The sequence below is a fragment of the Osmerus mordax genome, chromosome 28 (assembly GCF_038355195.1).
Source record: "Osmerus mordax isolate fOsmMor3 chromosome 28, fOsmMor3.pri, whole genome shotgun sequence".
Taxonomy (NCBI): Eukaryota; Metazoa; Chordata; class Actinopteri; order Osmeriformes; family Osmeridae; genus Osmerus; species Osmerus mordax.
Genome location: NC_090077.1, coordinates 3,398,518 through 3,425,136, shown reverse-complemented (window position 1 = coordinate 3,425,136; position 26,619 = coordinate 3,398,518). Strand labels below are relative to the sequence as shown.

The 26,619-nt window shown below is 45.6% G+C and overlaps 2 protein-coding genes across 3 annotated transcripts in view; both read right to left on the bottom strand.

Annotated features, from left to right (window-relative positions):
- Positions 1 to 1,000: 1,000 nt before the first annotated feature.
- Positions 1,001 to 9,437, bottom strand: nr5a1a (nuclear receptor subfamily 5, group A, member 1a). Its single transcript, XM_067231109.1, has 7 exons — positions 9,416 to 9,437; positions 7,813 to 7,931; positions 7,580 to 7,721; positions 6,154 to 6,803; positions 3,576 to 3,695; positions 2,332 to 2,479; positions 1,001 to 1,254 (listed from the first exon to the last, which is right to left on the bottom strand). Exons 1-7 carry the CDS (start codon positions 9,435 to 9,437, stop codon positions 1,001 to 1,003), a joined length of 1,455 nt encoding a protein of 484 aa, XP_067087210.1.
- Positions 9,438 to 20,528: 11,091 nt separating this feature from the next.
- nr6a1a (nuclear receptor subfamily 6, group A, member 1a) overlaps positions 20,529 to 26,619 on the bottom strand; it is a 45,244-nt gene continuing 39,153 nt past the window's right edge. For both annotated transcript variants that reach the window (XM_067231212.1, XM_067231214.1), the window contains 8 exons: positions 24,411 to 24,641; positions 23,906 to 23,961; positions 23,451 to 23,617; positions 22,514 to 22,744; positions 22,141 to 22,395; positions 21,074 to 21,195; positions 20,778 to 20,930; positions 20,529 to 20,665 (listed from right to left, as the gene is read on the bottom strand). In XM_067231212.1, the coding sequence (XP_067087313.1) occupies positions 20,529 to 20,665; positions 20,778 to 20,930; positions 21,074 to 21,195; positions 22,141 to 22,395; positions 22,514 to 22,744; positions 23,451 to 23,617; positions 23,906 to 23,961; positions 24,411 to 24,641 (1,352 nt within the window). The remainder of the gene's footprint in view (positions 20,666 to 20,777; positions 20,931 to 21,073; positions 21,196 to 22,140; positions 22,396 to 22,513; positions 22,745 to 23,450; positions 23,618 to 23,905; positions 23,962 to 24,410; positions 24,642 to 26,619) is intronic.

Sequence of the window (26,619 nt, the reverse complement as noted above, 5' to 3'; positions counted from 1 at the left end):
CACAACAGTCCTGGAGGGAATTCACAGTCCCGGCCTTGACCAGCCTCCGAAGACAGGCTGGGTGGCTCCTTGGTGAAATCTGAAGGACATGCACTTACAAATAACTATTAGTGTGTGTGTGTGTGTGTGGGTGTGTGTGTTTTCGTCTAATAAGAAAACGCCTGTGTTGTTCATTTCATCCTCCCTCTCACATTTTGTGGGCGTGTCTCTTCCTGGGCTCCCCTCGCCTCCTCCCTCCTTTTAGATGACGCCTGCTCCGACAGATGGGTTCTTGACAGTCTCTCCCACCCATCAGTGCCACAATAGTCTATCTCTCCCTTTCTCTCTCTCTCTCTCTCTCTCTCTCTCTCTCTCTCTCTCTCTCTCTCTCTCCCTCTCTCTCTACCTCTCTTTCTCCCTCTCTCTCTCTCTTCCTCTCTCTCTCCATCTCTCTCTCTTTCATCCGCTTCACTTCCTCAGCCAAACTCCATAACTGTGACTCAAACTAAATATGTAGCTTTCATTTATATATTAACATATTGAAAATATCTAAATAGATAAAACTAAATTATACTGAGCATGTGATATATTTTTTTCCCCCCACATGTAATTTTTGGTAATGTTGCTTAGAATTGACAAGATAACAAGTGAAAAGGTAAATGTAGTGATTATCTCATACAGTTTTGGATGGGACATTCACAATTAACACAAGTTGAAAAATGTACATGCACTGTACATGCACATACAGTGTAGCTTGAGTGAATCTATCTTAACTCTGGAGAGGGACAGCGCTCACTCTCTCTCACTCTTGGTCTCTCTTTCACTCTATCTATCTATCTCTCTCTCTCTCTCTCTCTCTCTCTCACACACACACACACACACACAAACATTCCTTCTCTGTCGGAATGATACACATCCTCTTCAATGTGTACTGCATTACTCTCTAATGCTCTCTGTCACTTTCTCTCTCTCCCTCACACACATGTACCATCACACACACACACACACTGTGGAGTGCCCCTCACACGCAGGCCCTCTTGGCATGCAGCATTTCTATGAGCAGGTTGTTGCAGGGCACCTCCCCGCTCAGGTGCATGTAGCACAGGTAGTCCTCCGCCTGGGTGCTGAGGGCTCGGAGCTCGGGCAGGCGCAGGCCCAGCTCGCCGTACTTGTCCAGGAACTGAGGGTAGGAGCACAGGGTGTACTCCAGCAGCGCTCCGTTCACCTGCTCCTGGACGCCCTCCACGAACGCCTGGTTCTCCAAGAGCTTCACGTCTGAAAAGAGAGAGGGAGGTTGGGTTGTTACGTGTGGTGCGAGATGGTGGGTGCCATTAGCACATGTTTCCTGACACACCTTTTGTTTTCCGGATCGGAATTGAAATGCAAAAAGCTTTTACGTCGATCGGATACAAATTCCTCTATCTAAAAGGGAATGACAACTGAAAGGATCTGCATGCTTGATTGTGTACGTGTGTGTGTGGGTGTGTGTTTGTGTGCGCAAAAGACAATAGCTGTGCCCTCTAATTCATTTCCATTCAGCATCAGGTGAGTCTCTCCAACACAGGCATTCACACACTAATTAAATATTTTGAATTATCTTTTCAGACAGCTTAAGGGCAACTAAATTAGCCCCAACAAACCCAACTCGCCTATAGACAGACGAGGGTGAGCGGGAGAATGAAACAGACGGCAGGGAAGGCAAATATTTTCTGCCGTGTGACAAGTGCTCTCATTATTCCGGAGCCTTTTGTTCCGTGCTTTCTGGCACTAAACAGCAATCGCTTCCAGGAATCAAGGGAAACGACATCCATACACCCGCCATATGCAGAGAAACCGCCATGAATGTCAGCTAGACTATCAAGTGAATGTCAGAGTCATTATGGATCGTTTAAGTGCCGTTGAAGGATGATATAAGAGGTTATCCTTTCATTGAAGTTTCAAATTTAATTAAGGGAAGAGTAGAGGATCGACTGAGACGACAGTGGTAACCTTCTAGATAAATAGACATACAGTATGTAACCATGGATGGACATTTAAAATTAGAATTCAGAATAACACCTTTTTTGCCAAGGAAACACTTCTGTTAAATGGAACCTCAAAACCATTTAGTCAAACCAATTTCTACACTGAAAGCTTTTGCTAAATGCCTGTCCTTTCATCATCTACACGCTGCAGTTACACTCTGCAAAGCAATATAAATAGTTTCCACAGGAAATCAAATAGAATTTATTCCACTGTACACTCCCTCAACATTTGATACAAGGTTTGACTTTCGAGGTCAAAAGTCGTCATTTCTACATGTTGACAACATTGCTTATCTCCTGCCATTTTGCATGGGAGAGGTCTACTCACTGGGGTTGAAGAGGAGGAGGAACTTGAGGCAGGCTATATCTCGGCGGTCCACCTGCAGGGCCTGCAGTCTGCCAGCCAGCTCCTGCCCCCTCTGGATGAGGCCTGACAGGGTCATCTCAACCTGGGACTGGATGATGGACAGCTCCATCTGGGGTCATCATAGGGGTCAAATCACACCAGCATTAACAAACGCCAGATAAATCTTTTTTTCTCTCACATCTGTTGTGGGGGAACAAAAATATTGCTCTCCATGTGGTGTACCGCCGAATGTCAACATGGTGAGGTGACACTCTGCTAAATCAAGCTTGTAGCTACAACTCTTTCCACATTTCTCTAATAACCCATCCAATCTTGTGAGACGTACAAGAACACCATATTAGCAGATGCAGACACCCCCTCCTCCCCTGTCCTCTCCTGTCCTCCCCTGTCCTCCCCTGTCCTCTCCTGTCCTCTCCTGTCCTCCCCTGTCCTCCCCTGTCCTCTCCTGTCCTCCCCTGTCCTCCCCTGTCCTCTCCTGTCCTCCCCTGTCCTCTCCTGTCCTCCCCTGTCCTCCCCTGTCCTCCCCTGTCCTCTCCTGTCCTGTCCTCTCCTGTCCTCCCCTGTCCTCCCCCCTCCTCCCCTGTCCTCTCCTGTCCTCCCCTGTCCTCCCCTGTCCTCCCCTGTCCTCCCCTGTCCTCTCCTGTCCTCCCCTGTCCTCCCCTGTCCTCTCCTGTCCTCCCCTGTCCTCTCCTGTCCTCCCCTGTCCTCCCCTGTCCTCCCCTGTCCTCTCCTGTCCTGTCCTCTCCTGTCCTCCCCTGTCCTCCCCCCCCCTCCCCTGTCCTCTCCTGTCCTCCCCTGTCCTCTCCTGTCCTCCCCTGTCCTCCCCTGTCCTCCCCTGTCCTCTCCTGTCCTCCCCTGTCCTCCCCTGTCCTCTCCTGTCCTCCCCTGTCCTCTCCTGTCCTTCCCTGTCCTCCCCTGTCCTCCCCGGTCCTCCCCTGTCCTGTCCTCCCCTGTCCTCCCCTGTCCTCTTCTGTCCTCTCCTGTCCTCCCCTGTCCTCGGTCTTTGTCACATGCTAGCGACAAGCTGAATCCTGTCAGCTGAGGGAAGGTTTTTGTCTGGTTGTGTTGGAGATCTCCAAACACGCCCCAAATGTGGAGGAAAACAAGAGCAGCCACCTGAGTGCCACATTGTTTTTGTAGCATAATCATCAAGCTATGGCAGTGTGCCTAGATGTCACGCGCAGAGTTCAGACCCCAGAGCTTACCTCCTGGCCAGTGACCAACAGAAGGCTGTCATCCTTCCCATGGTGCACCTGTCTGAAGACGTGATCTAGGACCAGAAGCTCAGACCAGCAGTTATGGAGCAGTTTCATCTGGTCACCCACCTAGAACAGGAAATAAAAATGAGGACAAGGGTTGAATCAAACCAATTCCACACAGCAAAGGTGAACATTAAGGCATGGGAGGACCTATCAAATTTCTAATTCAATGTCAAATTGAATTCCCCCACCCTGATATTACCAGCTCCAGCTAACATCAATCTAACATCAACCCCCCCTAAAATCTACAAGTAGGTGATAGTGTCCCATCCCAAACACACACAGGGACAGATAAATGGTGCGACCATAAACAGCTGAGAGGGGGATTGGGGTCCTGGGGCCATATTTCCAGCGTCTGGGGCTTGTGTCAGTTTCGCACGTCTCATCACGGCGTATTTACGAGCTGCATAGATGACCTCAACCACCTCCTCACCTTCGCCCTCCCCCCACCCCACACTCCTCTTCCCAGGCACACTTCCGCTACTCAAGGTGGGGGATGAGAGGGAGGCAAAGAGTGTGAATATATTTATATATATATATGTTTATAAGTCAGGATAACGTGTATGTACTGTGTGTGTGTGTGTGTGCGTGCTTAGGTGTATGCTTGTGTGTGGTGTGTGTGTGTGTGTGGTGTGTGTGTGTGTGTGTGCATGTGCACGTGTGGGGGGGCTGGATTGGTCTCTTCCTCACAGCCAACACATATTACTCTCTCGGCCGAAGGACGACTCAGTCAGTAATTCTGCAGCTGGTGACACACAGAGAGTTGCTGTAGTGCCCTAATAGCGTCGCTCCAGGTCTGGACACACATTCATCTGGCATGGGGATGACAGAATTACTATCCCTTGAATGAAACTATATATCTGTCCAGTGGAGAGGTCCAATCTTGCTGCTGGAGCAACATCCCCACACATAACATCTTGATTCATCTGGGGGAGGGGGGCGAGCGGGGCGGGGGGAGGGGGAAACAAAGGGGGGGGTCATTTGAGGAAGCTGGAGGGCTCAGCGACCTACTGTACTTCCTTTCAAGGAGGAGTCCCCCCCCCTCAACACACACACTGAAAATCAGAGACACTGAGACTTTTCTAGAAGCCCTCTACAATCCTGGCTCAGTGCAGGTGTGGGGGACGTAGAGAGGGAAAGCAGACTCACTTGCTGTCAATTTGACCTGGGTGAGCTTCATCCTGTGTCTCAGGCTTCTATACATGTATGAGAAAACACCGCGTGTGCCTCCCAAGCTTCAAATAACAATGGTGAAACGCAAATTGATTCTCCAGTAAATAAGATGGTTCAACGGTGGATTTATCAATCAAAACGTCCATCCGGTGCTGTGCTTATGAACAATGAGAGCCACAAAGCTGGGCTGGGAAGAGTTGACATTCCCCTGTTATCGTCAGTCTGGAATGTAATTACTCAGATAGAAACAGCTTTAGGAGGCTCTGCTGGCAAACGAGGACAGTTGTGATTCACCCAAAAAATGCCTAAAGCAAATCTGTGCTCTCAGGTCCAGTGAGGCCTTTACAGTATGGAATAATTTGGTACACCAAAAAAAAAAAGATATAGCACTATTCCAGAATTTGGATTGATGGTCTTTGTCAACAATACTATTACAATCAGGTAATAAATAAGTTATCCTTGTAGGAAATTATTATCAGAGAATCAGCAAACTACAACTAAAATAACTAATTTTTAAGTTTCCTGCAGAACCAGCACACAGTGAGTGGAAGCTGTAAATTGTCGACACTTCTTTGGCATATCCCCGACACGATACAATGTAATACTCCCTGTGAGAGTTACATATAACACCATCATCACAATGGACTCACTGTTTCTGACAAAAGAGACTAGGTAGCTTTGAGATGTAGTATGGTGACATTTCTCTGAAAGCTCAATGTCGCACGAAGCCAATAACTGTTTTCAAATTCATAACCGTTCTTTCTCCAGTGGCAGTGGCAGAGTGCGCGGTGAGGAACAATAGCATTGTTCCTCCTCTTTCCTAACAACACAACTCCTCAGTACATAAACTGCATACTGTTCACGGCACTATTGATTTGTTTGTCCTCAGAGGTTAGGTCTAAATTGACCTGGACACTAAATAATACGGGACAGTTTGGCACAACTCAATTACATCGTTCTTGACAAAGACACTGCGTGGGAGGTCGTTGCGGCCGTGAGGAGTGATGCATCTCAAATCATTACCCTGAGGAAGATGGACACAACCACCGTGTCTCCTCAATGGCCACCCTGTTTGAGTGGATCGTTCCGGAACAAGAGAGCCCAGACAAAATGACAGCAATCTGTCACGACTGACACATTGCACCATGGACTTAAGCGTTGCATTCACCCAGATGTGAGAACATACTTTCTGATAGAATCATCAGTCCTTTTCTTTCTACTCTCAATCCCCCTCTCTCGGGAAAAACCTTCATATTGTTTTCAATATCATTCATTATAGAGACACGGTTACTGTGGGAATTCGATAGTAGGTGCTGAGCACAGTAGATTTGTTGTCGTTCTAGAATCTTACCTTCAGCTCCTTGAAAAAGATGCAGCTCCTGGCCCACTCCACGATGGAGAAGAGAGTCTGGTCTGCCATGCGACACATCAGGCTGAAGGTGCTGGGCTTCTCCTGACGCCCGCGCCCGCTCTGCTCCTGCTGCAGGTGGGCCACGATCTTGCTCTGGACGGCCAGCTCGTCTGGGTCACAGCGGAGCAGCTCCATCACCAGGGGAGGCACACTGGGGGGGGAGCCAGAAGGGTAGACATCCTGGAAGGGGTAGCCGATCAGAGACTCTGGGGAGCTGGTGTAGTGGTCAGTGCACTCGGACTTGATGGGCCTGCTGGGGTAGGATGGGTACTGGTACTGGTTGGGCAAAGGCCCGTGGGTCTGCATGGCCACACCCAGGGATGGGGGTATGTAGAGGTTAGTCTCATAGTCTGTGGGGCTGATGGAGGTTGGAGTGGAGGACAGGAGGCCTTTGGAGATGGTGGGGAGGCCATGCAGGGTGCCTGTGAACCCATAGTTAGTCTGTATGGGGGAGACCGCTGGCGGAGCCGACTCCAGCTTGAAGCCGTTGGAACGTATCAAAGCTTTCTTCTGCTGCTTTAAGGCTCTATCTCGCTTGTACATGGGGCCAAACTTATTCCTGCCCCCACGCATGCGGTCCGCACGAACCGCTGCCAGAGAGGGAAACATCAGTTGAAAAGTCTGGGGTAAGAAACTATGTTCTGAATAAATCTTGTAAAAACATGACTTAGAAGAACACCAATTAAGGAACACATTTATTTTTTACAAAATATATCCTTCGAAGGGGGGGGGGGCGGGGGGGGAACTAACAATACACACACAGTCAAAACCAAGTGTGCAAACAATCTAAATTCAGCCATGTATTTCCTCTTGGCAGCGGTCTGTTCCACTACTCTACTCACTACAGTCTTTTGAAAAAGCAGATTTTTTTCTACACGATTATAGACCACACGGATTTGTTCATGTAAAATGCATCCCCTTCTATCAATTGGTAACATTGTGTCATTTTTATATAGTCTATTTTTTACATCGCTTCCTGTGAAAAACTGTGCTCATTTCGATAAACATAGGCCTGTTGTTGAACCAATGGCCGGTCTTAGCGAACTTAATAATAAAATTATACTGAAATTAATTTACACTAAGAAAGCTATAATCAGAATACCTGTAGATTTTTTATTTTATAAAATGCTATAATAACATTCTGTTCCTATTGCCCAACATCGTGTATAAAATCGTATAATTTGCACGAGATTACAACAAGAAGAAAAAAATAATTAGTTTACCATACCTATTTCTGTCATATTGGGAAAATGAAAACAAAAATCAATCTTAATTTAAAAATGTTGAAGACCCTCACAGCGAACTACTTGAATGTCTTATATAAAGAACAATTAATGACATTGTAATAGAAAATCGGTAGTCATACCTTCTAATCTCATTCCAACATTCAGGCATTTCTGAAATCGACAGAAGGGACATCTCTTTCGTTGCGTTTTGTCTATTTTGCACTCTTGATTTTCCGAACATGTGTACCTCTTGTTATTTTGGACAGTCCTCTTGAAGAAACCCTGAAAGATATAGAGGTAGACTTCTGGTCTTTTTTGACAAACTGCGAAAATTATGAATAATGGAGGTTAAAATACGAATTTAATGTTATACCTTACAACTCTCACAGGTGAGGAGCCCGTAATGGTATCCAGAGACCTTGTCTCCACAAACAGGACAGAGTTCTTCCAAATCTTCGTCATATGTGTATTCCATTACCTTCAATGAGACACCTGTTTTACAAAAACGGGCGATGAGAAAGCATGACATATTTTTTATACATAAAACGAATAATTGTAGACTAGAAACTCATGATCATTTGATCAAATATTTTCAATAGACTACTCATTTTACTCAACGTCACGGTTTATTACGTAGCCTAGTTATTAAAATATCCAGTCAAATCATGTAGTTTCTTCTTTTTTTTACAGCCAACTGAATGCGATGCAAAATGGTTATATTGGAGGCAAAATATTTCAGATCTCTGAATAGGAGCAGTTTAGCGCGTGGTTTGCTGATATATTATGATCAGATTTAATTCTATGACAGTACGCTATGTCTTATTCGTCACTCCAAATATCACAACATATTCCAGGACATGAAAAACACATATTTTGAGGCATAAGATAATGAGATCCAAATAGAGCTTTGCAAATAATACCTTCAGACAAATACACTCTCAATTGCTATTAATCCGACGTAAATAAAAAAGTGATGAAGTTTTATAATCCCTGCATCATTCAAGGTTCAGCAGTGGTCACTTCCAAGTGTCTCTCGATGGTTCCCAACCCGTGCGCATACAGCATGCTCTTCGAAATACGCACATGTCCCTCTCCTCAAGGTTCTCACCACCTCTATATAGCCAATGGGTGATAGATGCGACCCCCTCTTGAGAAAAACAGCCTATGATGTATGTTTGTTTTTTTATAGACAGTATTACATCGCCTACACGTAGCTTTAGCGATTTATAACGAATAGGGCTACCATGGACAATAGCCCAGCCGGCTACATTGTAGGCTATAAATCGAGTAGGTGGATTTTGTTTTTTAATCTATCAAATGGTTTCCTTAGGATAGTATTTTATTGTAGCTTACTACTTAGTTTTATAGTCATCATTATTATTACTATTTTATGTTACTATTATAGTTAATAAACATTTTCTGATAATGATGAAACTGATAGGCCTAACCGTAACAATAGCCTAATTATAAATCAGTATTAATAGAATATCATTAATAAAAACAAATGCATATTGTTTTTCCCTTAACAAATATATAATTTCGTTTCGGTTAGGTCTGATTGCCTAATATCACCGTATTGTTTGGCCTATTTGAAAAATTAATTGGATATGTATATTTATGCAATTCATATTTATTTATTTTTGAAAAGTAATTTATGTTATTAAATGCATTAATTTTGGCTTTGCATATATCAAATGTAGGCCTATTATACTAGGCCTATTCCATTCGTAAACTCAATGATACCACTGAATATCCTATTTAACGGAAATGCAGTGTCTCTGAAAAAATGTATCCACAATTTCCAATAGGACTGGGACTATACAGTAAGGCTATATAATTTGTCTAATGTAACTAATGGGCGAATTGATAGTCTGTATTAAACTGCTATAAGCTTAAACGTAGCCTAGTCATATTTTATTTAAATTAAGTTGCGACAATTGAAAAGAAAAAAAACAAGCGGATTTATCGCGACTTACCTTGAGCCTTGTCTCCCAACATTCGGTTCCTTTCGAGCTGCTGACAACAAACAACCAAGGATACAATATATTACTACGTATAGAAAAACTTGACCAATAAAACAATTATATGCCTGATTGAAAACGGCACGGGATGTGGTTCATCGCCAACTACTAATGCCCATGGCGCTCTCTACTCTGCCTTCTTGATCAAAAAGTTAGACCACAAAAGTTCTCATTGGTAGTCAAAATCATGTGACACCTACGGAGCCGGTGATGCGCTCTGTCTCCGTAGTTCGTTGCGCACAGTTATGCCATAATAAATGGATATAGTCGTGAGGCCAGCATATTGCAGAATGAGGGAAACGACAAATTATACATACATTTGCTACATGGATTAATAAATAGGAAACAGCACACTTACTTTACCACGTATTAACCCTTTAAAGCTTAGTTATTTTATGTGCTTGGATAAATACTATCAGATAGTACTGATACCTAATTTGGAAAACACTTTGGAGGACGTTTTAGATGGTTCTGAATGAATATAGGGACGGAAGATGTGCAATAACTGAAGCGACATAACATTTTAAGAAGTGTAGATGATATTGAATAAGATCTTAAGATGTTGCGTGTGAAGTGAATAACTCCTTATGGTGAACAGTCAGTTTGTACTGTAGAAAGAATTGAAATGTATATTATTGTAGATATGATTCACTGTATAAACAATGAGACAAGACTGAGATTATGTAGAAAGGGCTCCCTATTTGAAGGACACAAAAGACTAAGACCAGCTTTCATTTATGGTGTAACCACTGTAGCTTTTTTTGTCTAATTTTATCAATAGTCTGCATAGCTGAGGCCATGCAAAAACCACAAACTATTAGGTTGTGAATTCCTTTCACTGACAAACGTGAGCTTGCTTCGTTTATTTCATTGCATTCAGCGTTTTAATTCACAAGGTACGATCAAGTTTCTAAATTGCATATTTGCAGTAATTACCCACAACACTTAGCAGTTGCATCATCAATATATGCCTGACTGGGTCACCCGTTCAGCTTCAACTTGCTGAGTCGACACCTCCAGTACCTATCAATCTATTTCACCCCTGACCTCCTTACATGAAGGATAGTGGGGCAGTGTTGGCCCTGCAAGGTCTCTGATAGGGCTATCTGCACATCCGTTTGTTAGAGGCGAGGGGCACAAAACAAACAGGCAGCCTCCCGTGCAGAGATGGACTGCGGCATGGGCCACAGGAGGAGGGTCCGGGGACGTCACGACAGGTCTCCTGTCAATGATGCAGAGAAATATGGCCTATCTATTGTTTGTCTCCAGCACGCATTTGTTTTGCAAGTGTGCTGTGGCTAGGGACCTGTGGAGCCCCAGCATCAGACATGCTCTGTCTCTGTCGAGGAGATATATTTGTACAATAAATAGAGAGCGGGATTGGAGCTCGCTCGTTGTTTTGACTTGGCCGTTTACATTTTTCACACTGTGCCCTCCTCTGCCGTTTTCTGCTGCAGCGGCAGAATCCGCTTTGGGTGAAAGTTACACATGCTTTAGGGTTAATATGTATGACCTGTTGTACAGCTACAAATACAAAATAAATTTCTTCGGATTCTGTAAAGCATTGCAAAACCTCCAGATGAATAGATAAAAAGAACAGACACATTTACTCTAAACACGTAACCAATATAATATTTTTTTTAATAAAAAAAAAAGAAATATAATGATGACTAAGGTGTGTGTTCAAATCTGAAAAGGATCAAGTATAAGGTGAATGGAAATAAACCAAATACTTAAAGAAAAAATGTGTTTCATTTACTGAACTTTTTTATTCGTCCAGTAGTTTAAAAGCTGAATGACCTTGTAACGAAGAAGAAATATCGAGACATTTCAGCAAGCACTGCCCTCTTTTTCATGCTTTCTTAATGTCAAGAAGGAAATCAAACAGTCTATACATCAGTCTTCAGCCTGTCCTTGTGCAAGGCTGCAGAACAAAAACAACAGAACAAAACACTTACACGGGGGATGGAACATAGCGGGGATGGAACATGGGAAGGCGACACTTGAATCCCCAGAAAGCAAGAGAAGGCCAGGGCTTCCCTCTGTGTCATACCACAAGGTCAAAGATGACAATTATATTGCTTATACATTATATAAATTTCTTGATAAAAAGCAAAGTCTACAAAAATAGTCTTTCATTTCATTGCGATAAACTGTTTGACCACAATCGTATGGTGCAGTTTGGTGGGATTTTGGTTGAGTGTTTTAATCCTGGCCCTGTTTGAGGCATGCCCTCTGCTGGTTTAGCCTATGCATGAGTTTGTGGATCAACCATGCTATGTGGAAGATGTATTGTTTACATATACTCCATGAGAACAGCAAAGCTGTCAAGGAGGCATAAGTAGAGGGATAGGCATAGCTCAGAGGCAGAGCATCCAGTATAACAGCTGATCAATGAATCTCAGGTTCTAATCTCCCACATGGAAGAAAAAATGAAATGAAAACTGAATGAAGACATTTAAGAGTGATAAAAGACAACCCGAAGCTGCAATATTGACAGCCAGTTCAAATGCTTCTCAGTTCTTCAACACCAGGCCTTGCAGAATCCTTGGGCTAGGAGGTGTGCAGTGCCGACAGAGATGCACAACACTGCACTGCCGTTATTTTTGCCCTTGGCTGATTCCTGAAATAATACAGCCGTGTTTCCCATCAGTGACATGTTGAGATCTGAGCTTTGTGTGCTGCAACAATGGAGATCCGCTGTCAGACTCCCACAAGGTTGAACTCAATTGTAACCTTGCATGCACTTAAATATATCCCTGTATCTATAGTCATTTTGGTGTCAGAGTTGTTGCGACCACTCAATAGCATAGCATTAACGTTTGTTGTTGCTGGATATTTCTATTCACGAGCTTGCTCTGTCATCGCCTTCCAAGAGATGTCAATTCTTCATACCTTATAATACTGAACACTCCCAGCATTCTGCAATACATCATTTTGTAGTCAAGCATCTTGGCCACAATCCAATTTCAAATTGGATATGATTCTCTGAAGATGATGCATTAACTGTATTTGTATCACTGTTAGAATTTTTTACATGAAATTATTGTTCTTCACCCCATATAAAACTGTGAGCATGGTATTTAGAATGTATTTTCTTGTGTGTAGATCTATTTCTGAAGGATCCCAACTTTGTATACAAAATGAGACCGTTCATATGGACTGTCATTGTCTGAAATAAATATAGCTGAAAACTCACAGTACAGATATTATTACTGTCCACCATGCCAAACCATCTGAAACTGTCCTTGACCAAAACTCTACTCCCAGAATTTAGAGACACATCTTGAAGACTTCCATCATTTTTTTGCCTGCATTTTGTTATAAAACCACAGACAAAAACTTAAACAACCTGCCATTTGTTTTCTCTCAATGCATGTCCTGGCCCTGGGAAGAGTGGGCATATCACTTTTAGTTTGATATGAGACTTTATTGAAAATTCTGTTGGCATTTATGAGCATGGTGCTGATAGACTGTGTTCAAATGATTATCTGGACACTAGCAGATGTTCAAATGTAAGCCCCTGCCAGAATCCTATTCACATTCAAGGTTAACACTAGCTGCTAGATAGCCATTATGCTTTCGAAACTATACTTGCTTTTATCCCTCAGAAATCAATGTGGAAAATAATTAATGAGACGTTTACGTAAGGTATTTTTTATTGAACTAAACATTGATTGAAATAATAGAGAGACTGATATTTTCAGAAAGATAGAAATGTACTTCAAACTGTAATGCCTCATTCTGCACCTTTTCGTTTGTTATTGGATCAATAATAACGTGTTGGCCAATCAAAATGACGTGTTCCTACTCCAGATGGTTATTTACTTCATAAAAAAGCACTACAGTTTCTAGTGTCTTGCAGCCATGACTGGACAGACCTGTCACTGTCCACTCGGCCTTTTGGTCTGAGTGGTTTCGGTCCTGTCCACCACACTCTTGAAGCGTGCCATCACCAGGTGTGGTCCTCTCTCCCCTCTCTCCCCTCTTCCCCCAGAATCCCCCCCTCTCCTTGGAGCCGTCCTCTCATCTTATTCCCCTTGACCCTGATGCACTACTCCAAACCAGCCGCCGATAACACACCAACCATTCCTCAACCTCCCCCAACTGACACGCTTCCAGAAGGTTCTAACCTTGTTCCCTCACATTTCTCTGATGCATGTGCCATTTCCTTCATGCTCCTGAAATTCTCTTTCTCTCTCTCTCTTTATCTCTCTCTCTCTCCCTCCCTCACTCTCTTTTTATCGCTTTCTTTATCTTTCACCGTTTATCTGTCTTTTTATCTCTCGGTCTCTTCTCTCCCTCATGAGCCCATTCATTGAGCTTGAAAAGAAACATTATCAATACTGTGTTGAATTTGTTTTGGTGTTAATTTGCTGTTAATTCAAATGTATATTCATTAAAGTAGCTTACTGCTCATTTACCTTATATTTCTCATTGTGGTCCTAGATGATGGCCTTTCTAAATGACTCTACGTTCTGAGTAAATAAGTTGTTTTGACCTTTTTACGCTCAACTGACAGGTATGGGATAGCTCAATAGCAGACTGCAGATCATAGGTTCCAGGTTCAAGTTCCCCCTACATCACTTTGTGTAAAAGCATCTGATTAAATAAATGAATGTTGTTATATTATCATATCTCATTACCTTGTGGGAAGGACACTTTCTGAATTGGATGCTCTTTCTTGAAATCAGAGCAGGAAGTAAATTGGCTTCATACTTGCGCAGTGACAGTACAATTAATTTAGATTAAATTCAAAAATAGCTAGCAATAGCCTGAATTAGTCTGAATTAACAGAAGCAAAACAAGCCGAGTTTCCCCCGAGGTTGTCTATGCTCCTCAATCAAAGTAAGCGAACTCCCTCTGTGGTTCCGAGGTTCTCTGGTATCCTATCTCAGCTAAGACGATGTGTTTATGTGTTTACGTAACCTCCGAAAAGAAAGAGGATCTTGGACTTTGGGTTGGGATAAGACAAGTTCAGAAGGTTGGGTGTACTTCCGCTGCAGTGTGCCACCCAAGACCCAAAACATCGGAGGAAAAAAGACCAAAAAAAACCCCAGCGCACAAACCCGCCCCTCCGCAGCTGCCAGCCAGGCTCTTCACCTGCTGGGGCCCTGAGGGAACATGTTCTCATGGAGATATTGGTATTATATCATCCAACCTTTTTACAGTAGGCTAAGTAGCCCCTTTCTCCACCAGGTCCTTCTGTACTAATTCATAACTTACTACCCCTTTAAAATAGACACCCCTCCCCGGATGGAGGGGGGAGGGGGGGGGCAGCCTTGAGTGGACCTGAGAGTAGGGGGGTGGGGGGTCAAGGAGGGTGAGGATTCTGTGAGAGGAGAGGGCTTGGTGTCAGGACAGCTTGTCAGAAGCTCCTCGGGCCAGCCTTGGAGAGATAAGTGCTGCCTCATGTAGTCATGGTCCTGTACTGGCCAGGTTCACCCTCGTGATGCAAGCAGTGGCCCCCTCTGACAGCCACACATCTCTACCCCCTCCGCAATGCTCGGAACAGGACCACAGTGTGTGTGCACGTGTGCGTAAGGTGTAGTTGTGTGTGTCACATTAAGGTTCAATCTCACTAAAGCAAGGACATCATGAAAAGCACCAATACATTCATTTGGAGAAATAATGACCAAGCACAGGGTTGTATTCATTTCAAGACCAGGACAGTTTTTTAAATGGCAAGGACATCTGCGTAGCTTATTGCTCAATGGATACATTATACCACAGTAAGTGGAATTTCTTTCTCATTTCACTGAAAGAATCAACATCAACTGTGCTTTGTTTGTGTCCTTTTCAGATATGCCACATTTTACATTTACTATTAATTAAAGTGACATAAAACATATTAAAAATTAAAACTGAAAATCAAGGATTAGAATTGATTTAAATATCTAACAGTCCATCAGTGCTCAGAGGTACATACAGCCTGTACCGGTATTTACCTGGCAAAGTGACCACATTGCAGCTACCAGGCACAGTCAACAATTCAACTCTCAATGACAATGCACCAATCATTTCACAATTATAGTGTTACAGTGCACCATCAACCAGTTTTGTGGGTGCAGTCCAACAAGACTTTGGTCCAACAGGATCTCAACCAACGTGCAGAAAAAAGGCACATTTGCAGGTATTACAGATGTACTGTAAGTACATGTAAGTGCTTCTTTCATTGGTTCATTCCGATCATGCCTTTGGCCAAGTAACAGAAGGCATGTATTCATCAGTAGCTGGATTAGCTGCCCGTTTATTACTGCTTAACTTAGTGTTTTCATTTCCAAAAACTAACCATGATGTTTGTGGCCCTTCGAATTGGAATTCAATCTAAAGTGGTTGGATCACCAATTAGAAATAATTGAAATCGTTTTCGCAAAAAAGAAACGTGAAATTAAAATCAATGAACACTCGGGACAAAGAAACAGTTGCATAACGTTCACATTTATTTGGTTTCAAGTCCTAAAACATTCTAAACATGCTTTTAAACACATATGGATCACATTCTTCACAGGTAGTTAAATTAACCAGAGAGAGGTCTTCGTGAGCTTGTTGAGAAACACGACAAGCAGTATTAGGCAGTGGAAATCTGTAACAAGTTATTCCCTGAGATATATTCAATGATTTTACTGCTCTTTCACTGATCTAATATTTCCCACCGTGAGCTCTGAGATGACGGGCCTGTCTGAATGACTTATAACACCGATGTAACACTTAGAGAGATGACACTAAGTATGACACTAAGTTCTTCCTGAAATCAACCGACTCACACGGCGACAAACGGTTGGTTTGAGTCAGGTGGCCGAGCGGTTAGAGAATCGGGCTAGTAATCCGAAGCTTCCTGGTTCGATTCCCGGCCGTGCAAATGATGTTGTGTCCTTGAGCAAGGCACTACACCCTACTTGCCTCGGGGGGAATGTCCCTGTACCTACTGTAAGTCGCTCTGGATAAGAGCGTCTGCTAAATGACTAAACTAGTACATGACGAAGAACACAGTGGCTCTCTGCGCAGTGAGTCAGTCAGGTTGGTGAAGGGAAAGCATGTAAACAGTCAATTACATTCAGAACACTATTACATTCTAACTGATAATCATTCACAAGCAGCATTGGAGTTTTCAAACATGATACTGATTATTTAACCCCAATTTTACACTCCATTTATAGATTGTTTGGTACATTATCTTGACAAATATGTTAATACATAACAGGAAAGTATACAAAACCATTGGATACCACCTATGGGCCACAGGATGAAAACATTGAGGTAAAGGTTATAGCACACATTAATAGGATGCACTCACAAATGTTCACACGGAAAAATAAGCATGATGTAACAGCCATAAGATCACTTCCATTTATGAATACTACCTAGGAATACAAGTGAATACATACACAGTACATTCACTGCCACTGGAAATCTCTGGTATTGAACTGATCATAACAGGGTGGGGAAAAAGAAAACAAATCTAACCAATCAAAAAGGACAAAGAGGGTCCTTGGAAAATAAATGGATGACATTAGAAATGTGCTACAGAAAGATTATCAGTTATACCTGAACAGTAGAGTACCTATGTGGTAAATAGTCTCACTGATTACAGAACAATGCTAGATCGAGTATGTAAACGGTCATGGTGGCACAAGGCTCGCCCTTGAAAGGGTTAACCGCCAGTCTGGCCTGAGGTAGCACGGAACATGAGGCAACGTATTTTTGAAAGAAAAAAAAAGGAAAGAAGATAACAGCGCTTGTGAGAGAGGTCACTGCATGAAGCAAGATACACAGAATAACAGAACATTGGTTCAATGAAACCAATAAATAAGAATTATAAAAGGTGTACGTATGTGAAAGTAAGCAACCTGATGACATAACAAAAAAAGAGGTAGTTTCAGTATAGAAATTGCAATCGACATATTCATGATCTGTTAATACACATCATTGAAAAGAAAAAAAAAGTTACCCAAAAAAATCATCAAGAATCTTTATAACATATTCAGGACACACGCGTGGTCAACACAGTGGTGGCGGTAAGGTAGTGGGGTGACATTTTTGGGTGACATAGGAAGCCTGCTCATGTGTTTAGGCCTCTAAGACTGATAAACTACTCTACTGCCAAAGGAGCAGCCCATGAACTGGCCCGTCAAACACGGTCCCTAAAAAGTACTGTTCCCTGAGTTTAGGAGAACCACATGCTGCGACCAGCCCAGTAAAAGGGCCACTGCTCCATCTTAAATCAGGTTGACACTGAGAATGACCACGTCCACACCTCACGTTCAATGACTCTACAGTAGTGTCCCGTCCATGACAACTTAAAGCAGGCAGGAAATCAGTAACAGGTTGTTGTTACTTCCGGTGACCGTATGTAAGTTGGCAAACCCCAAAACACTTGTATAAAGGTACAGTGTGTTTAAGGGAAGGAGTTCTTATAGTATAATCACGTCCAACATCCAACAACAATAGATCCAAAAAATTTAGCAAATGATCATCTTCACTCCAAAACAACAATAAACCGAAACAGTCACAAACTACAAGGGTAAACATGACAAAGTTTTTTTTTCTTTTTTTTTTACAAAACCCTCCAAAAACAATGATTATGAAAATGTGGCTGACTGAAAATAATAACAAACGGTGAAAGAGAGGGTGAGGCTGGGGGAAAAGGAGATGGCTGTGCTATCGCTGCATGAGACACGGACAGATTGCAGACATGGCCCGGTGACTGGCACGCACGACTCATCAGAGAGTAGATCATTCGTATCCGAGACAGTCTGATCACATGGTCATTTTCTCCCCAGAGAGGGAGAGACATGGCGCTCCCATGATGGCGTGGCTCGTCATCAACTGATCTGACCAATCGAATCTCCTGCACCCCTCTCCATTATCTGCCATATTTCTCTCTAAACGCCTCCAGAAAAATCTGTCCTGCAAGCTTGCGAACAAACCCCCCCCCCAAGCAACACCCCCTTTTGTTGGAACAAAACGAAAGAAAAAAACAAAACAAGAAAAAACTTAAAACGCGTTCTACAAGGGACTTCCAACGTCCTGAATTCTAACAAACTACAAATCCTACAATTACATCAGCATAGTGATCACTGAGTAACTCCTGAATGCAATACATCACACTCACTTTACCCTGTTTCGATGCAGGCCCAGGAGGACCTGAGAGAGAGCAGCACGCCGGGAGGGCACCTGGTCATGGCCATGGTCATGTCTCCAACCTCCGGCGTGCTAAAGAGAGTCGTTGCAAGGACTGCATTTCATCAAAGTTTCCGACAACGTACGCGCGTGAAACGGCTACTTGAGCACTTCAAAAAGACACTTCAAGTGGTTGACATCATCATCTCAGACGTCGTAAATAAAAACCAATGTATCTGTGCGGCTCTTTAACCGTGCGCATACCTGTCACGGATGATGTGCAAGCCAGAGAGAACAGGCTGCCTATCAGCCCAGTATGAATCCATAAGCAAGCCCCAAACAGATCAGACTGACCTGTCGGACTAAAGAAAAAGGATCCACTTCTAGAAGAGTCAAAGGCGGCCATGCTAAAGGCACAACTCAGCCTTTTAGACGTGATGTGGATGGATAAGCAGGGCCGGTTGTGAGTGGTTTCCAGCCCGTGTGTGCAGACCCACAGGCCCAGCGAACCTGTGCTGATGTGCTGAGGCTCAGAGCTGGGCGTGGAGGTACCTGGGAGCAGAGCTCTGGGCATGGAGGTACCTGGGAGCAGAGCTCTGGGCATGGAGGTACCTGGGAGCAGAGCTCTGGGCGTGGAGGTACCTGGGAGCAGAGCTCTGGGCATGGAGGTACCTGGGAGCAGAGCTCTGGGTATGGAGGTACCTGGGAGCAGAGCTATGGGCGTGGAGGTACCTGGGAGCAGAGCTCTGGGCATGGAGGTACCTGGGAGCAGAGCTCTGGGCATGGAGGTACCTGGGAGCAGAGCTCTGGGCATGGAGGTACCTGGGAGCAGAGCTCTGGGCATGGAGGTACCTGGGAGCAGAGCTCTGGGCATGGAGGTACCTGGGAGCAGAGCTCTGGGCATGGAGGTACCTGGGAGCAGAGCTCTGGGCATGGAGGTACCTGGGAGCAGAGCTCTGGGCATGGAGGTACCTGGGAGCAGAGCTCTGGGTATGGAGGTACCTGGGAGCAGAGCTCTGGGCATGGAGGTACCTGGGAGCAGAGCTCTGGGCATGGAGGTACCTGGGAGCAGAGCTCTGGGCGTGGAGGTACCTGGGAGCAGAGCTCTGGGACGGTTCAGGAGACGAGGGGGGCTGCTACAGAGATGGAGGGGTCTTAGTAAAAAGGGTCAGGATGAGAACCAGCTACTGTCCAGCAGATGGTCTCCTCTCCTGATCCCATTGATTAATTTATTATCCTGGTCCTTCATTCATTCGAATAACTTTGGTTTAACTATCAACTAGCCCCCTAACCCATGAGGGATTTTTTGCATAACACTTTGGTCGAACAACAAAACACTAAGGCTAAGAACAATCCTAATCTCTCTTAACTTTGCAATACATCGCTCTGTGTCCCCAGTCTATGATTGTAGAAAAATACCCATAAGATACATTTCAATGAAAAGCCCATGAAACCTCCACCTAAATCTTGAAATGTTATACGATATAATATATAATATATGATTAACAGGTTGAAAGTATCCGTAGGGTTTAGAGGTATAGACTGGGAAACTCATTTCAAACAGCCAGAAAAGGTACCTGAAATTGCATCATAATCTTCCTGAGGTAGTCTCAAAACACTTATCAACTCAATAATATCCGTCCCCATCCGAACAAAATAAATCTTTAAAATCTAGTTCTAACCATGGCAACACCGACACGATGAGCGATCGGATACACACTTGTAAACTTCAAAGACCAACACACCTTTTGTGCATTTCCTTTTGTACAGAAGCATGTGCACAGTGTAAATCAGCATACATTCAGCTCTGTCGTGTAATAAATATATAGAGAAAAAAAAGCTGCTTGTCACATTCACAGGAAGGGAGACCGGTCCCTTGGTCCCCCCAGGGTACCTCTGAGGGAAAGGGGAGGGGGGGGGGGGGGGGGTCCGGGGTCTCGGGGGCTCAGTTTGCGGGGGAGGTACCTGAGGTCAGACAGAGGGAGGAGCCTGTCCTGTAGCTGCTGAGGCTGGACTTGCAGGAGTGCAGCACTGCTTTGAACAACAGCGGGAGCTGCTCCAGAGGGACATTCACCAGCTTCCCTGAGGAAAAACACAACCCCGCAGGATAGTGAGCGCGGAGACACAACAACATCACATCGCTGACGTACGGTGGGGGGGGGGGGGTGGGGGGGGGGCACGCGTCTGTACTTACCTGCAATGCAGCGGATCTCGGGCAGACACATCATGATCTCTGGGAAGCGTTTGGGCTGGTGGGGGTACTTGTGCTCCGTGTAGTCCTGACACACGTACCAGTAGCGCTTGTTCAGCTGCTCCAGCTGGCTCACGTTGGTCAGCCCTCGAATATCTGCAACAGAAACCACGGCGTTTCGGTTTCGTCTTACCCGGTGAGACAATTCAAACGCAGTCCCGTCTCGAACGGGGGGAGAGAGAGAGCGACTCCGTTGAGACGCGTGGAAAGTGGTTATGGAACAGGCTTGGCTGGGTTACCTTGGTTCAGGAAGTTGATGGCTTTCATGCAGGCGTACTCCTCGTTGCTGACCTTCAGCTGGTGAAACTTGCGGAACAGATATATCAACCTCTCCATCACCTCCATGCCATCTTCACTAAACCTGGGATGGACACAAGCACTCATATATCACTCACATGTTGATGCTAACAAGCACATCCCATAATAACCAGGTCAGCTCCCAAATTTCCTCATAAGCCCTCGACACTGCCACTGCTCTGAATAGAATTTAGAACACTTTACAATGATGCCTGTGTTAAAAAAAGGAATGAATAATTTATGGAGAAGGAGAGATTATCTCCTTCTCCGAAGAAGGGGATTATCTCTCCTCCACTGCTCTGCTCGCTTCACGTCTCTCCAACAGGAGTGCCCAGGCCTCAACAAATCACACACCAGCACCTTCATGAGTTAACTGAAGCTAAATTGTTCAAAGCAACGAGATACTGCTGTAAATCTTCCCGAAAATGAGGGGAAAAGGGTCAGATAATTGAAGTCTGATTTACACAGACACTAAACCCCTAATACCCTATTTGAGTCAGACAGGGACAGATGTGTATTTCATAATGGCCCAGACAGTGCTAGCCACAGTCCTGGTCAGTCCTCCCTTTCACAGACTGCATCCCTGGCACGCATCCAAAGACAATGAAAGCCAGGGTAATGGGAGGAACAGCATCAAACCCTGTGGAGATACTGCATCCACCAAGTGGAAGAACATGCTCTGTTGCGGAGGGAAACACAACTCAGTGTAGGACAGGTTCCTTTCTAAAGAGAAATACTCTGAACGGTGTTTTCTCAACCCCGGTCCTCACTGTCCTGCGTGTTCTAGATGTTTCCCTGCTCAGACACGCCTGATTCCAGAGGTGCGCACGTTGAGAGACACCGCCTTAAACCTTACAGGTTTTTTTTGAATGTGAGTCACTCAAGCGGAGAAACCACAAGTAGTTCGTTCTTAACCCTCGTGCTGCCTTCGGGTCACTTCACCCAAAGGTTCACCATCGTTGTGTTTACCCAATTCTACCCCCCCCCCCCCCCCCCCGCGACGACTCACCCCTGCAGCTCGTCGTCGGAGGGCGTGTACTTGGCGGTGACGCCGGCCAGGTCTCCGAAGATCTGGGCGCTGTAGATGGTGAGGCAGGAGAGCAGGATGAGCTCCTGCCAGGTGGAGCTCAGCAGGCAGGTGTAGTCCTCGATGGACAGCTCGCAGAAGAACGGCAGCTTCTTGATCCAGGAGATCTGGCGGAACAGCAGCTCGTCCGCCAGGCGACACAGCAGCGCAAACAGCTCCACCTGGGTCACTTTGTACCTAGCAGACGGGGAGGGGGGAGGGGGGTCAACATCCGCTGGATGCATCTAAAAGACGTTTTGCACCTTCGCCACAAACGCACAAAGGCGCGTTTGGTCGGCGGGCCCCGTACGCTCACCCGTCCTCGATCAGCATGGGCGTGGCCAGGGGGGCGAGGTCCTCGGCCGCCACCAGCTGCAGCACCAGGGGGTGGGACTGGGGGTAGAGGCTGCGGGGCTGCGGGGCCAGCAGGCCGGACTGGGCGGCGTAGCTGAAGAGGTGCGGGAGCAGCTGGTAGGGAGTGGACATGGAGGTGTTGATGTACTGGTCCCTGAGGGCCGCGGTGTAGCCGTTGATCTCCACCGAGCGACTGGACGGGGCGACAGCAACGGTCGGGTTACTCGTACGGTAAAGAACATTGACCAACAGAAAGACCGCACACACAAAAAGAACCCTGGGCAATCTGTTTGTGTTGAAAAGGCACATTGAGTTATTGTGATTTGCGTGTAGCATCTTTCTTGACTGCACATAAGGCCCACACAAATGAATTCCCGTCACAGTATTCCAGTCCACACACAGCTATACAACGTTTTCTCACTCAGAAATACTCTTTCCATTCCACACAAACGACACCACCAATGATGAGGCACCAATGATGAAGCACAAATGTACTTTGTGGTTGTGTTCACCATGTAGACATTCAATCAGGTCAAAAAACAGAATTCACTTACATTTCCTTCATAATAAAAGGACAGAGTCGATTGAGATAGCATGTTTACTCTGAGGCACGTACCAACATGCCACGCAGACGACATTTAACCTTGGGGACTGCAGATTTGAGCTAGTCTCCACAGCAAAAACAGCAGATGGGTGAGCTTCAATCTGCCGTTATCACAGCCACCAAGTCTGAATAGCTAGCATTTTAGCATTCTTTTCTTTTAGCTTTAAATACCACAACCGACACGAAGAAACATTGGAATGAGATGTCGCCACTGTCAGGGCCGGCCCATGATCTCACAGACAGAGAGCAGCAGACAATGGGGACTGATTCAGATGGGGGGGGTCGACAAACTCACCTGGATGACAGAGTGGAGGCCGGGGATGGCTGGTTCCCCTCCGAGGCGCCGTTGCTAGGGGAGCTGTGGTCGCTGTCGCCGTTGTTGCCCCAGGTATGCTCTGGTAGACCGGCGTCCTCCTTGAACTCCTGTCCCGACATAATTCTCTCAATCTCCTCGTCCGTGATCTGTGTGAGACGGGGAGGGGGAGGGGAGGGGGAGGGATGGACAGAGAAAGAGAGTGATAGAAAGATAAATAGATAGATCTTCTCGTTCCTATGACACACACACACATACACACACCATACTGGCACATGAATAGACTCCAGTCTAATTAACCCTTGGCCAAGCTTTTTCCCCAAACCTGGGGTCATACAACTCTCATCAGGAAGGTGCTCAATACACCAGTGACCAGTAGGTTAATGGGATTTATGACGACCACCAGCTTCAGAAGACAAATGAAAAGAAACCCTTACCTGCACAGGCCCGATGCTTTTATTTCTTCCACCTGGCATCCCATCTTCCCTGATTGCTGAAAAAGCAAATGTAACGACTGTTAGCGTTTGCAAAATGCTTAGAAATGGTGATGCCCATGTTCCTGAGCTGGTGTTCCAACCCCACCTCCTGGCTACAACCGAACGTGCTGGACGAGGACAAACATCAGAACTGTGCCTACCGTCTCATCCCAGAGGAGGGCGCCACATAACTATGTAGCAAAGGGGTGTGTGTGAAACACTAGCTCATTTTGAAATGTAAGTTCAGTACCTCCAGTTGCTACTCACAGGAACTTTCCCCCGATTCAACAGCACTTACTGGAGGTACGCATAAACACACTCGGACACTCCCAGAAGGGGGCGCCAAAGATCTACACCACCGAGGTCCACCGAGTATGGAACCGGCGATTTCGGCTTAACCATGTTTCGAACTGTTTTGGCGGGGGATGTTTGTGTGTCGTGAGTCGGGTGGAGACAACCTCCTCACCTTTGCGGTTCATGCCCATCTGCAGACACTTGAGCAGGCGGCAGTACTGGCAGCGGTTGCGCTGCTTGCGCGACATCTCGCAGTTCTTGTCGCGGCTGCAGCGGTAGACGCGCTTGTTGCAGATGCTGCGCTTGAAGAAGCCCTTGCAGCCCTCGCAGGAGATAATGCCATAGTGCAGGCCTGTGGCGCGGTCTCCACAGATAAGGCAGGTACGCTGGTCAGCTGGATCATCTGGGGACAAAGAACAGGCGGCCCGGGGGGTCGAGTCAGGAGAACGCGGACGCAAGTGGCAACGTGAATTGTGGCGGTCGTTTTGCCTTCTCAAGTCGGCCTTATCCCTGGAAGTGGATCAGACGACAAACATGTCGGGTAACGGCGGTCATTTTAAAGGCCGTTTTATCAAATGGGACTAACACCCAAACTATTTGAGAGGACTCCTAAGTTCAAACCTCTGTGGTGTGAGCGGGGGTTGGACGGGACAGAGAATAACCTGAACACCAACAATGAAGACGCCTTGAATGTATTATTCAGCAACTTTGGGGGAGAGAGAGGACTGTCGACAATGACAAAGGCCTTTCCAGTTGATTCACTTACAGGCTCTCCTTTCTCTCAGAAGCGCAGGGGCAAGATGACATTAGCTCCGGTGAGTGTCTGGGCCAACAGCACTTCAGCCACATCTCTGGTCTACAAAGAACCCCCTCACCATGTGTCAGTGTTGTGTCTCTCAGCTGTAGTCTGGACCTGCTCTCCTAAAAGGCCACGGAGCTGCGATTCTGCTGAGCGGTTCACAATGTAAAGTTGTAAAAGACGGGGCTAGGTAAGGGCAGTAATTTGGAACACATGTGGGGGGATATTCGGGGGCTTTTGGGAGAGGGAGGGGCTCTCGGCAAGGAAGTCGTGGAACAGGATGTCCTAAATGACGGACGGGCAAAAATAGTCGGTTAAATTACACAGTGCTCTGAGTTTAAGGTTAACCCAGCAGCTTTACAACATGTGGTGGCCATGAGAGACCAGGCAAGACGTGTAGGGCGAGGAGAAAGTTGGAGCAGAACCCTCGCTGTAGGCCTAAAGACATGTCTATGTAAGTGATGCACAGCGCTTTGTGTGTATGTGTGTGAGAGAAAGAGAGAAAGAGAAAGAGAGAGAGAGAGAGACAGAGAGAGAGAGGGGGAGAGAGAGAGAGAGAGAGAGAGAGAGAGAGAGAGAGAGAGAGAGAGAGAGAGAGAGAGAGAGAGAGAGAGAGAGAGAGAGAGAGAGAGAGAGAGAGAGAGAGAGAAGGGGGGGTATCAAAGAATATTATGCTTTAATTTATATGAACTCCTGACGTTTGTTCTAAGTAACTTTGCTAATCTTCACAGTAACCCCACAATCTGCAGACCAGTACACTTTTAAGCGCACCAAACTCAAAAGGCTGTTTAAAATCTTAATCCCCACCTACCTCTAGGCTGTAATAAAAATCACTGTGTAGGCAGAGTATTACTGAGCACATAAACTCACCACTCTTTGCTATGTTGTGCACAGCATTACTGCTATCAGCCCCCTTTTCACCAACACACACACGGGCAGCTACACACACACACACACACACACACACACCACAAAAACACCAATCAACTCTACTACACACCACTCCCCCCCCCCCCCCCCTCATAAAAGCAGGAGGAACAGATGGGTTGTTGACGCCATGGTTACAGTGAATAGCCCGCCTCTGCAAAAAAAGCAGGCTCCAGATAGAATGTGGCCGTGCACTGATGTGGGTACAGACTGGCCTGCTCACTTGCTTCAAACATCCAAGCAGAGATAACACACACACACCATTGTGTGACCCAGCTTTCTTATCATGATATCAGTAAACCAGGTTTCCCAGCCAACCCAATTACAGAGATAGTAACACTATGTTGGTCTTCCCTGTTTTCGAGTCTTTCACCAACAAAGGAGGATTTTTCTTTGCGCGGAGAATTCCGAAAGCCTCATGCAGAATATAGCCATGACCCTCACGTCAAACTCATTCGTCTAGCCTCAAGCCTAGTCCGCGCAGCAGCAAACGCAACGCTTTGGGTGGGATTCCACCCGCAGAGCCGTACGTCTGGTTCAATCCCGTCTGCGAGGTCAACAGACGAGCCTGATAATCTGATTATCAGAAGCGCGTTGCGCAATACAACAAGCTTCCCCGCTACCTACACCTCACGTTGTCCTGACCTTTTACCTC

Coding starts and splice junctions, on each gene's coding strand:
- nr5a1a (XM_067231109.1), bottom strand. CDS start 9,437: ATGTTGGGAGACAAGGCTCAAG. Junction 6,804..7,579: donor TGTTGGAATGAGATTAGAAG/GTATGACTACCG, acceptor CCTCTCTGGCAG/CGGTTCGTGCGGACCGCATG. Junction 1,255..2,331: donor CCTCCTCCTCTTCAACCCCA/GTGAGTAGACCT, acceptor CTCTCTTTTCAG/ACGTGAAGCTCTTGGAGAAC.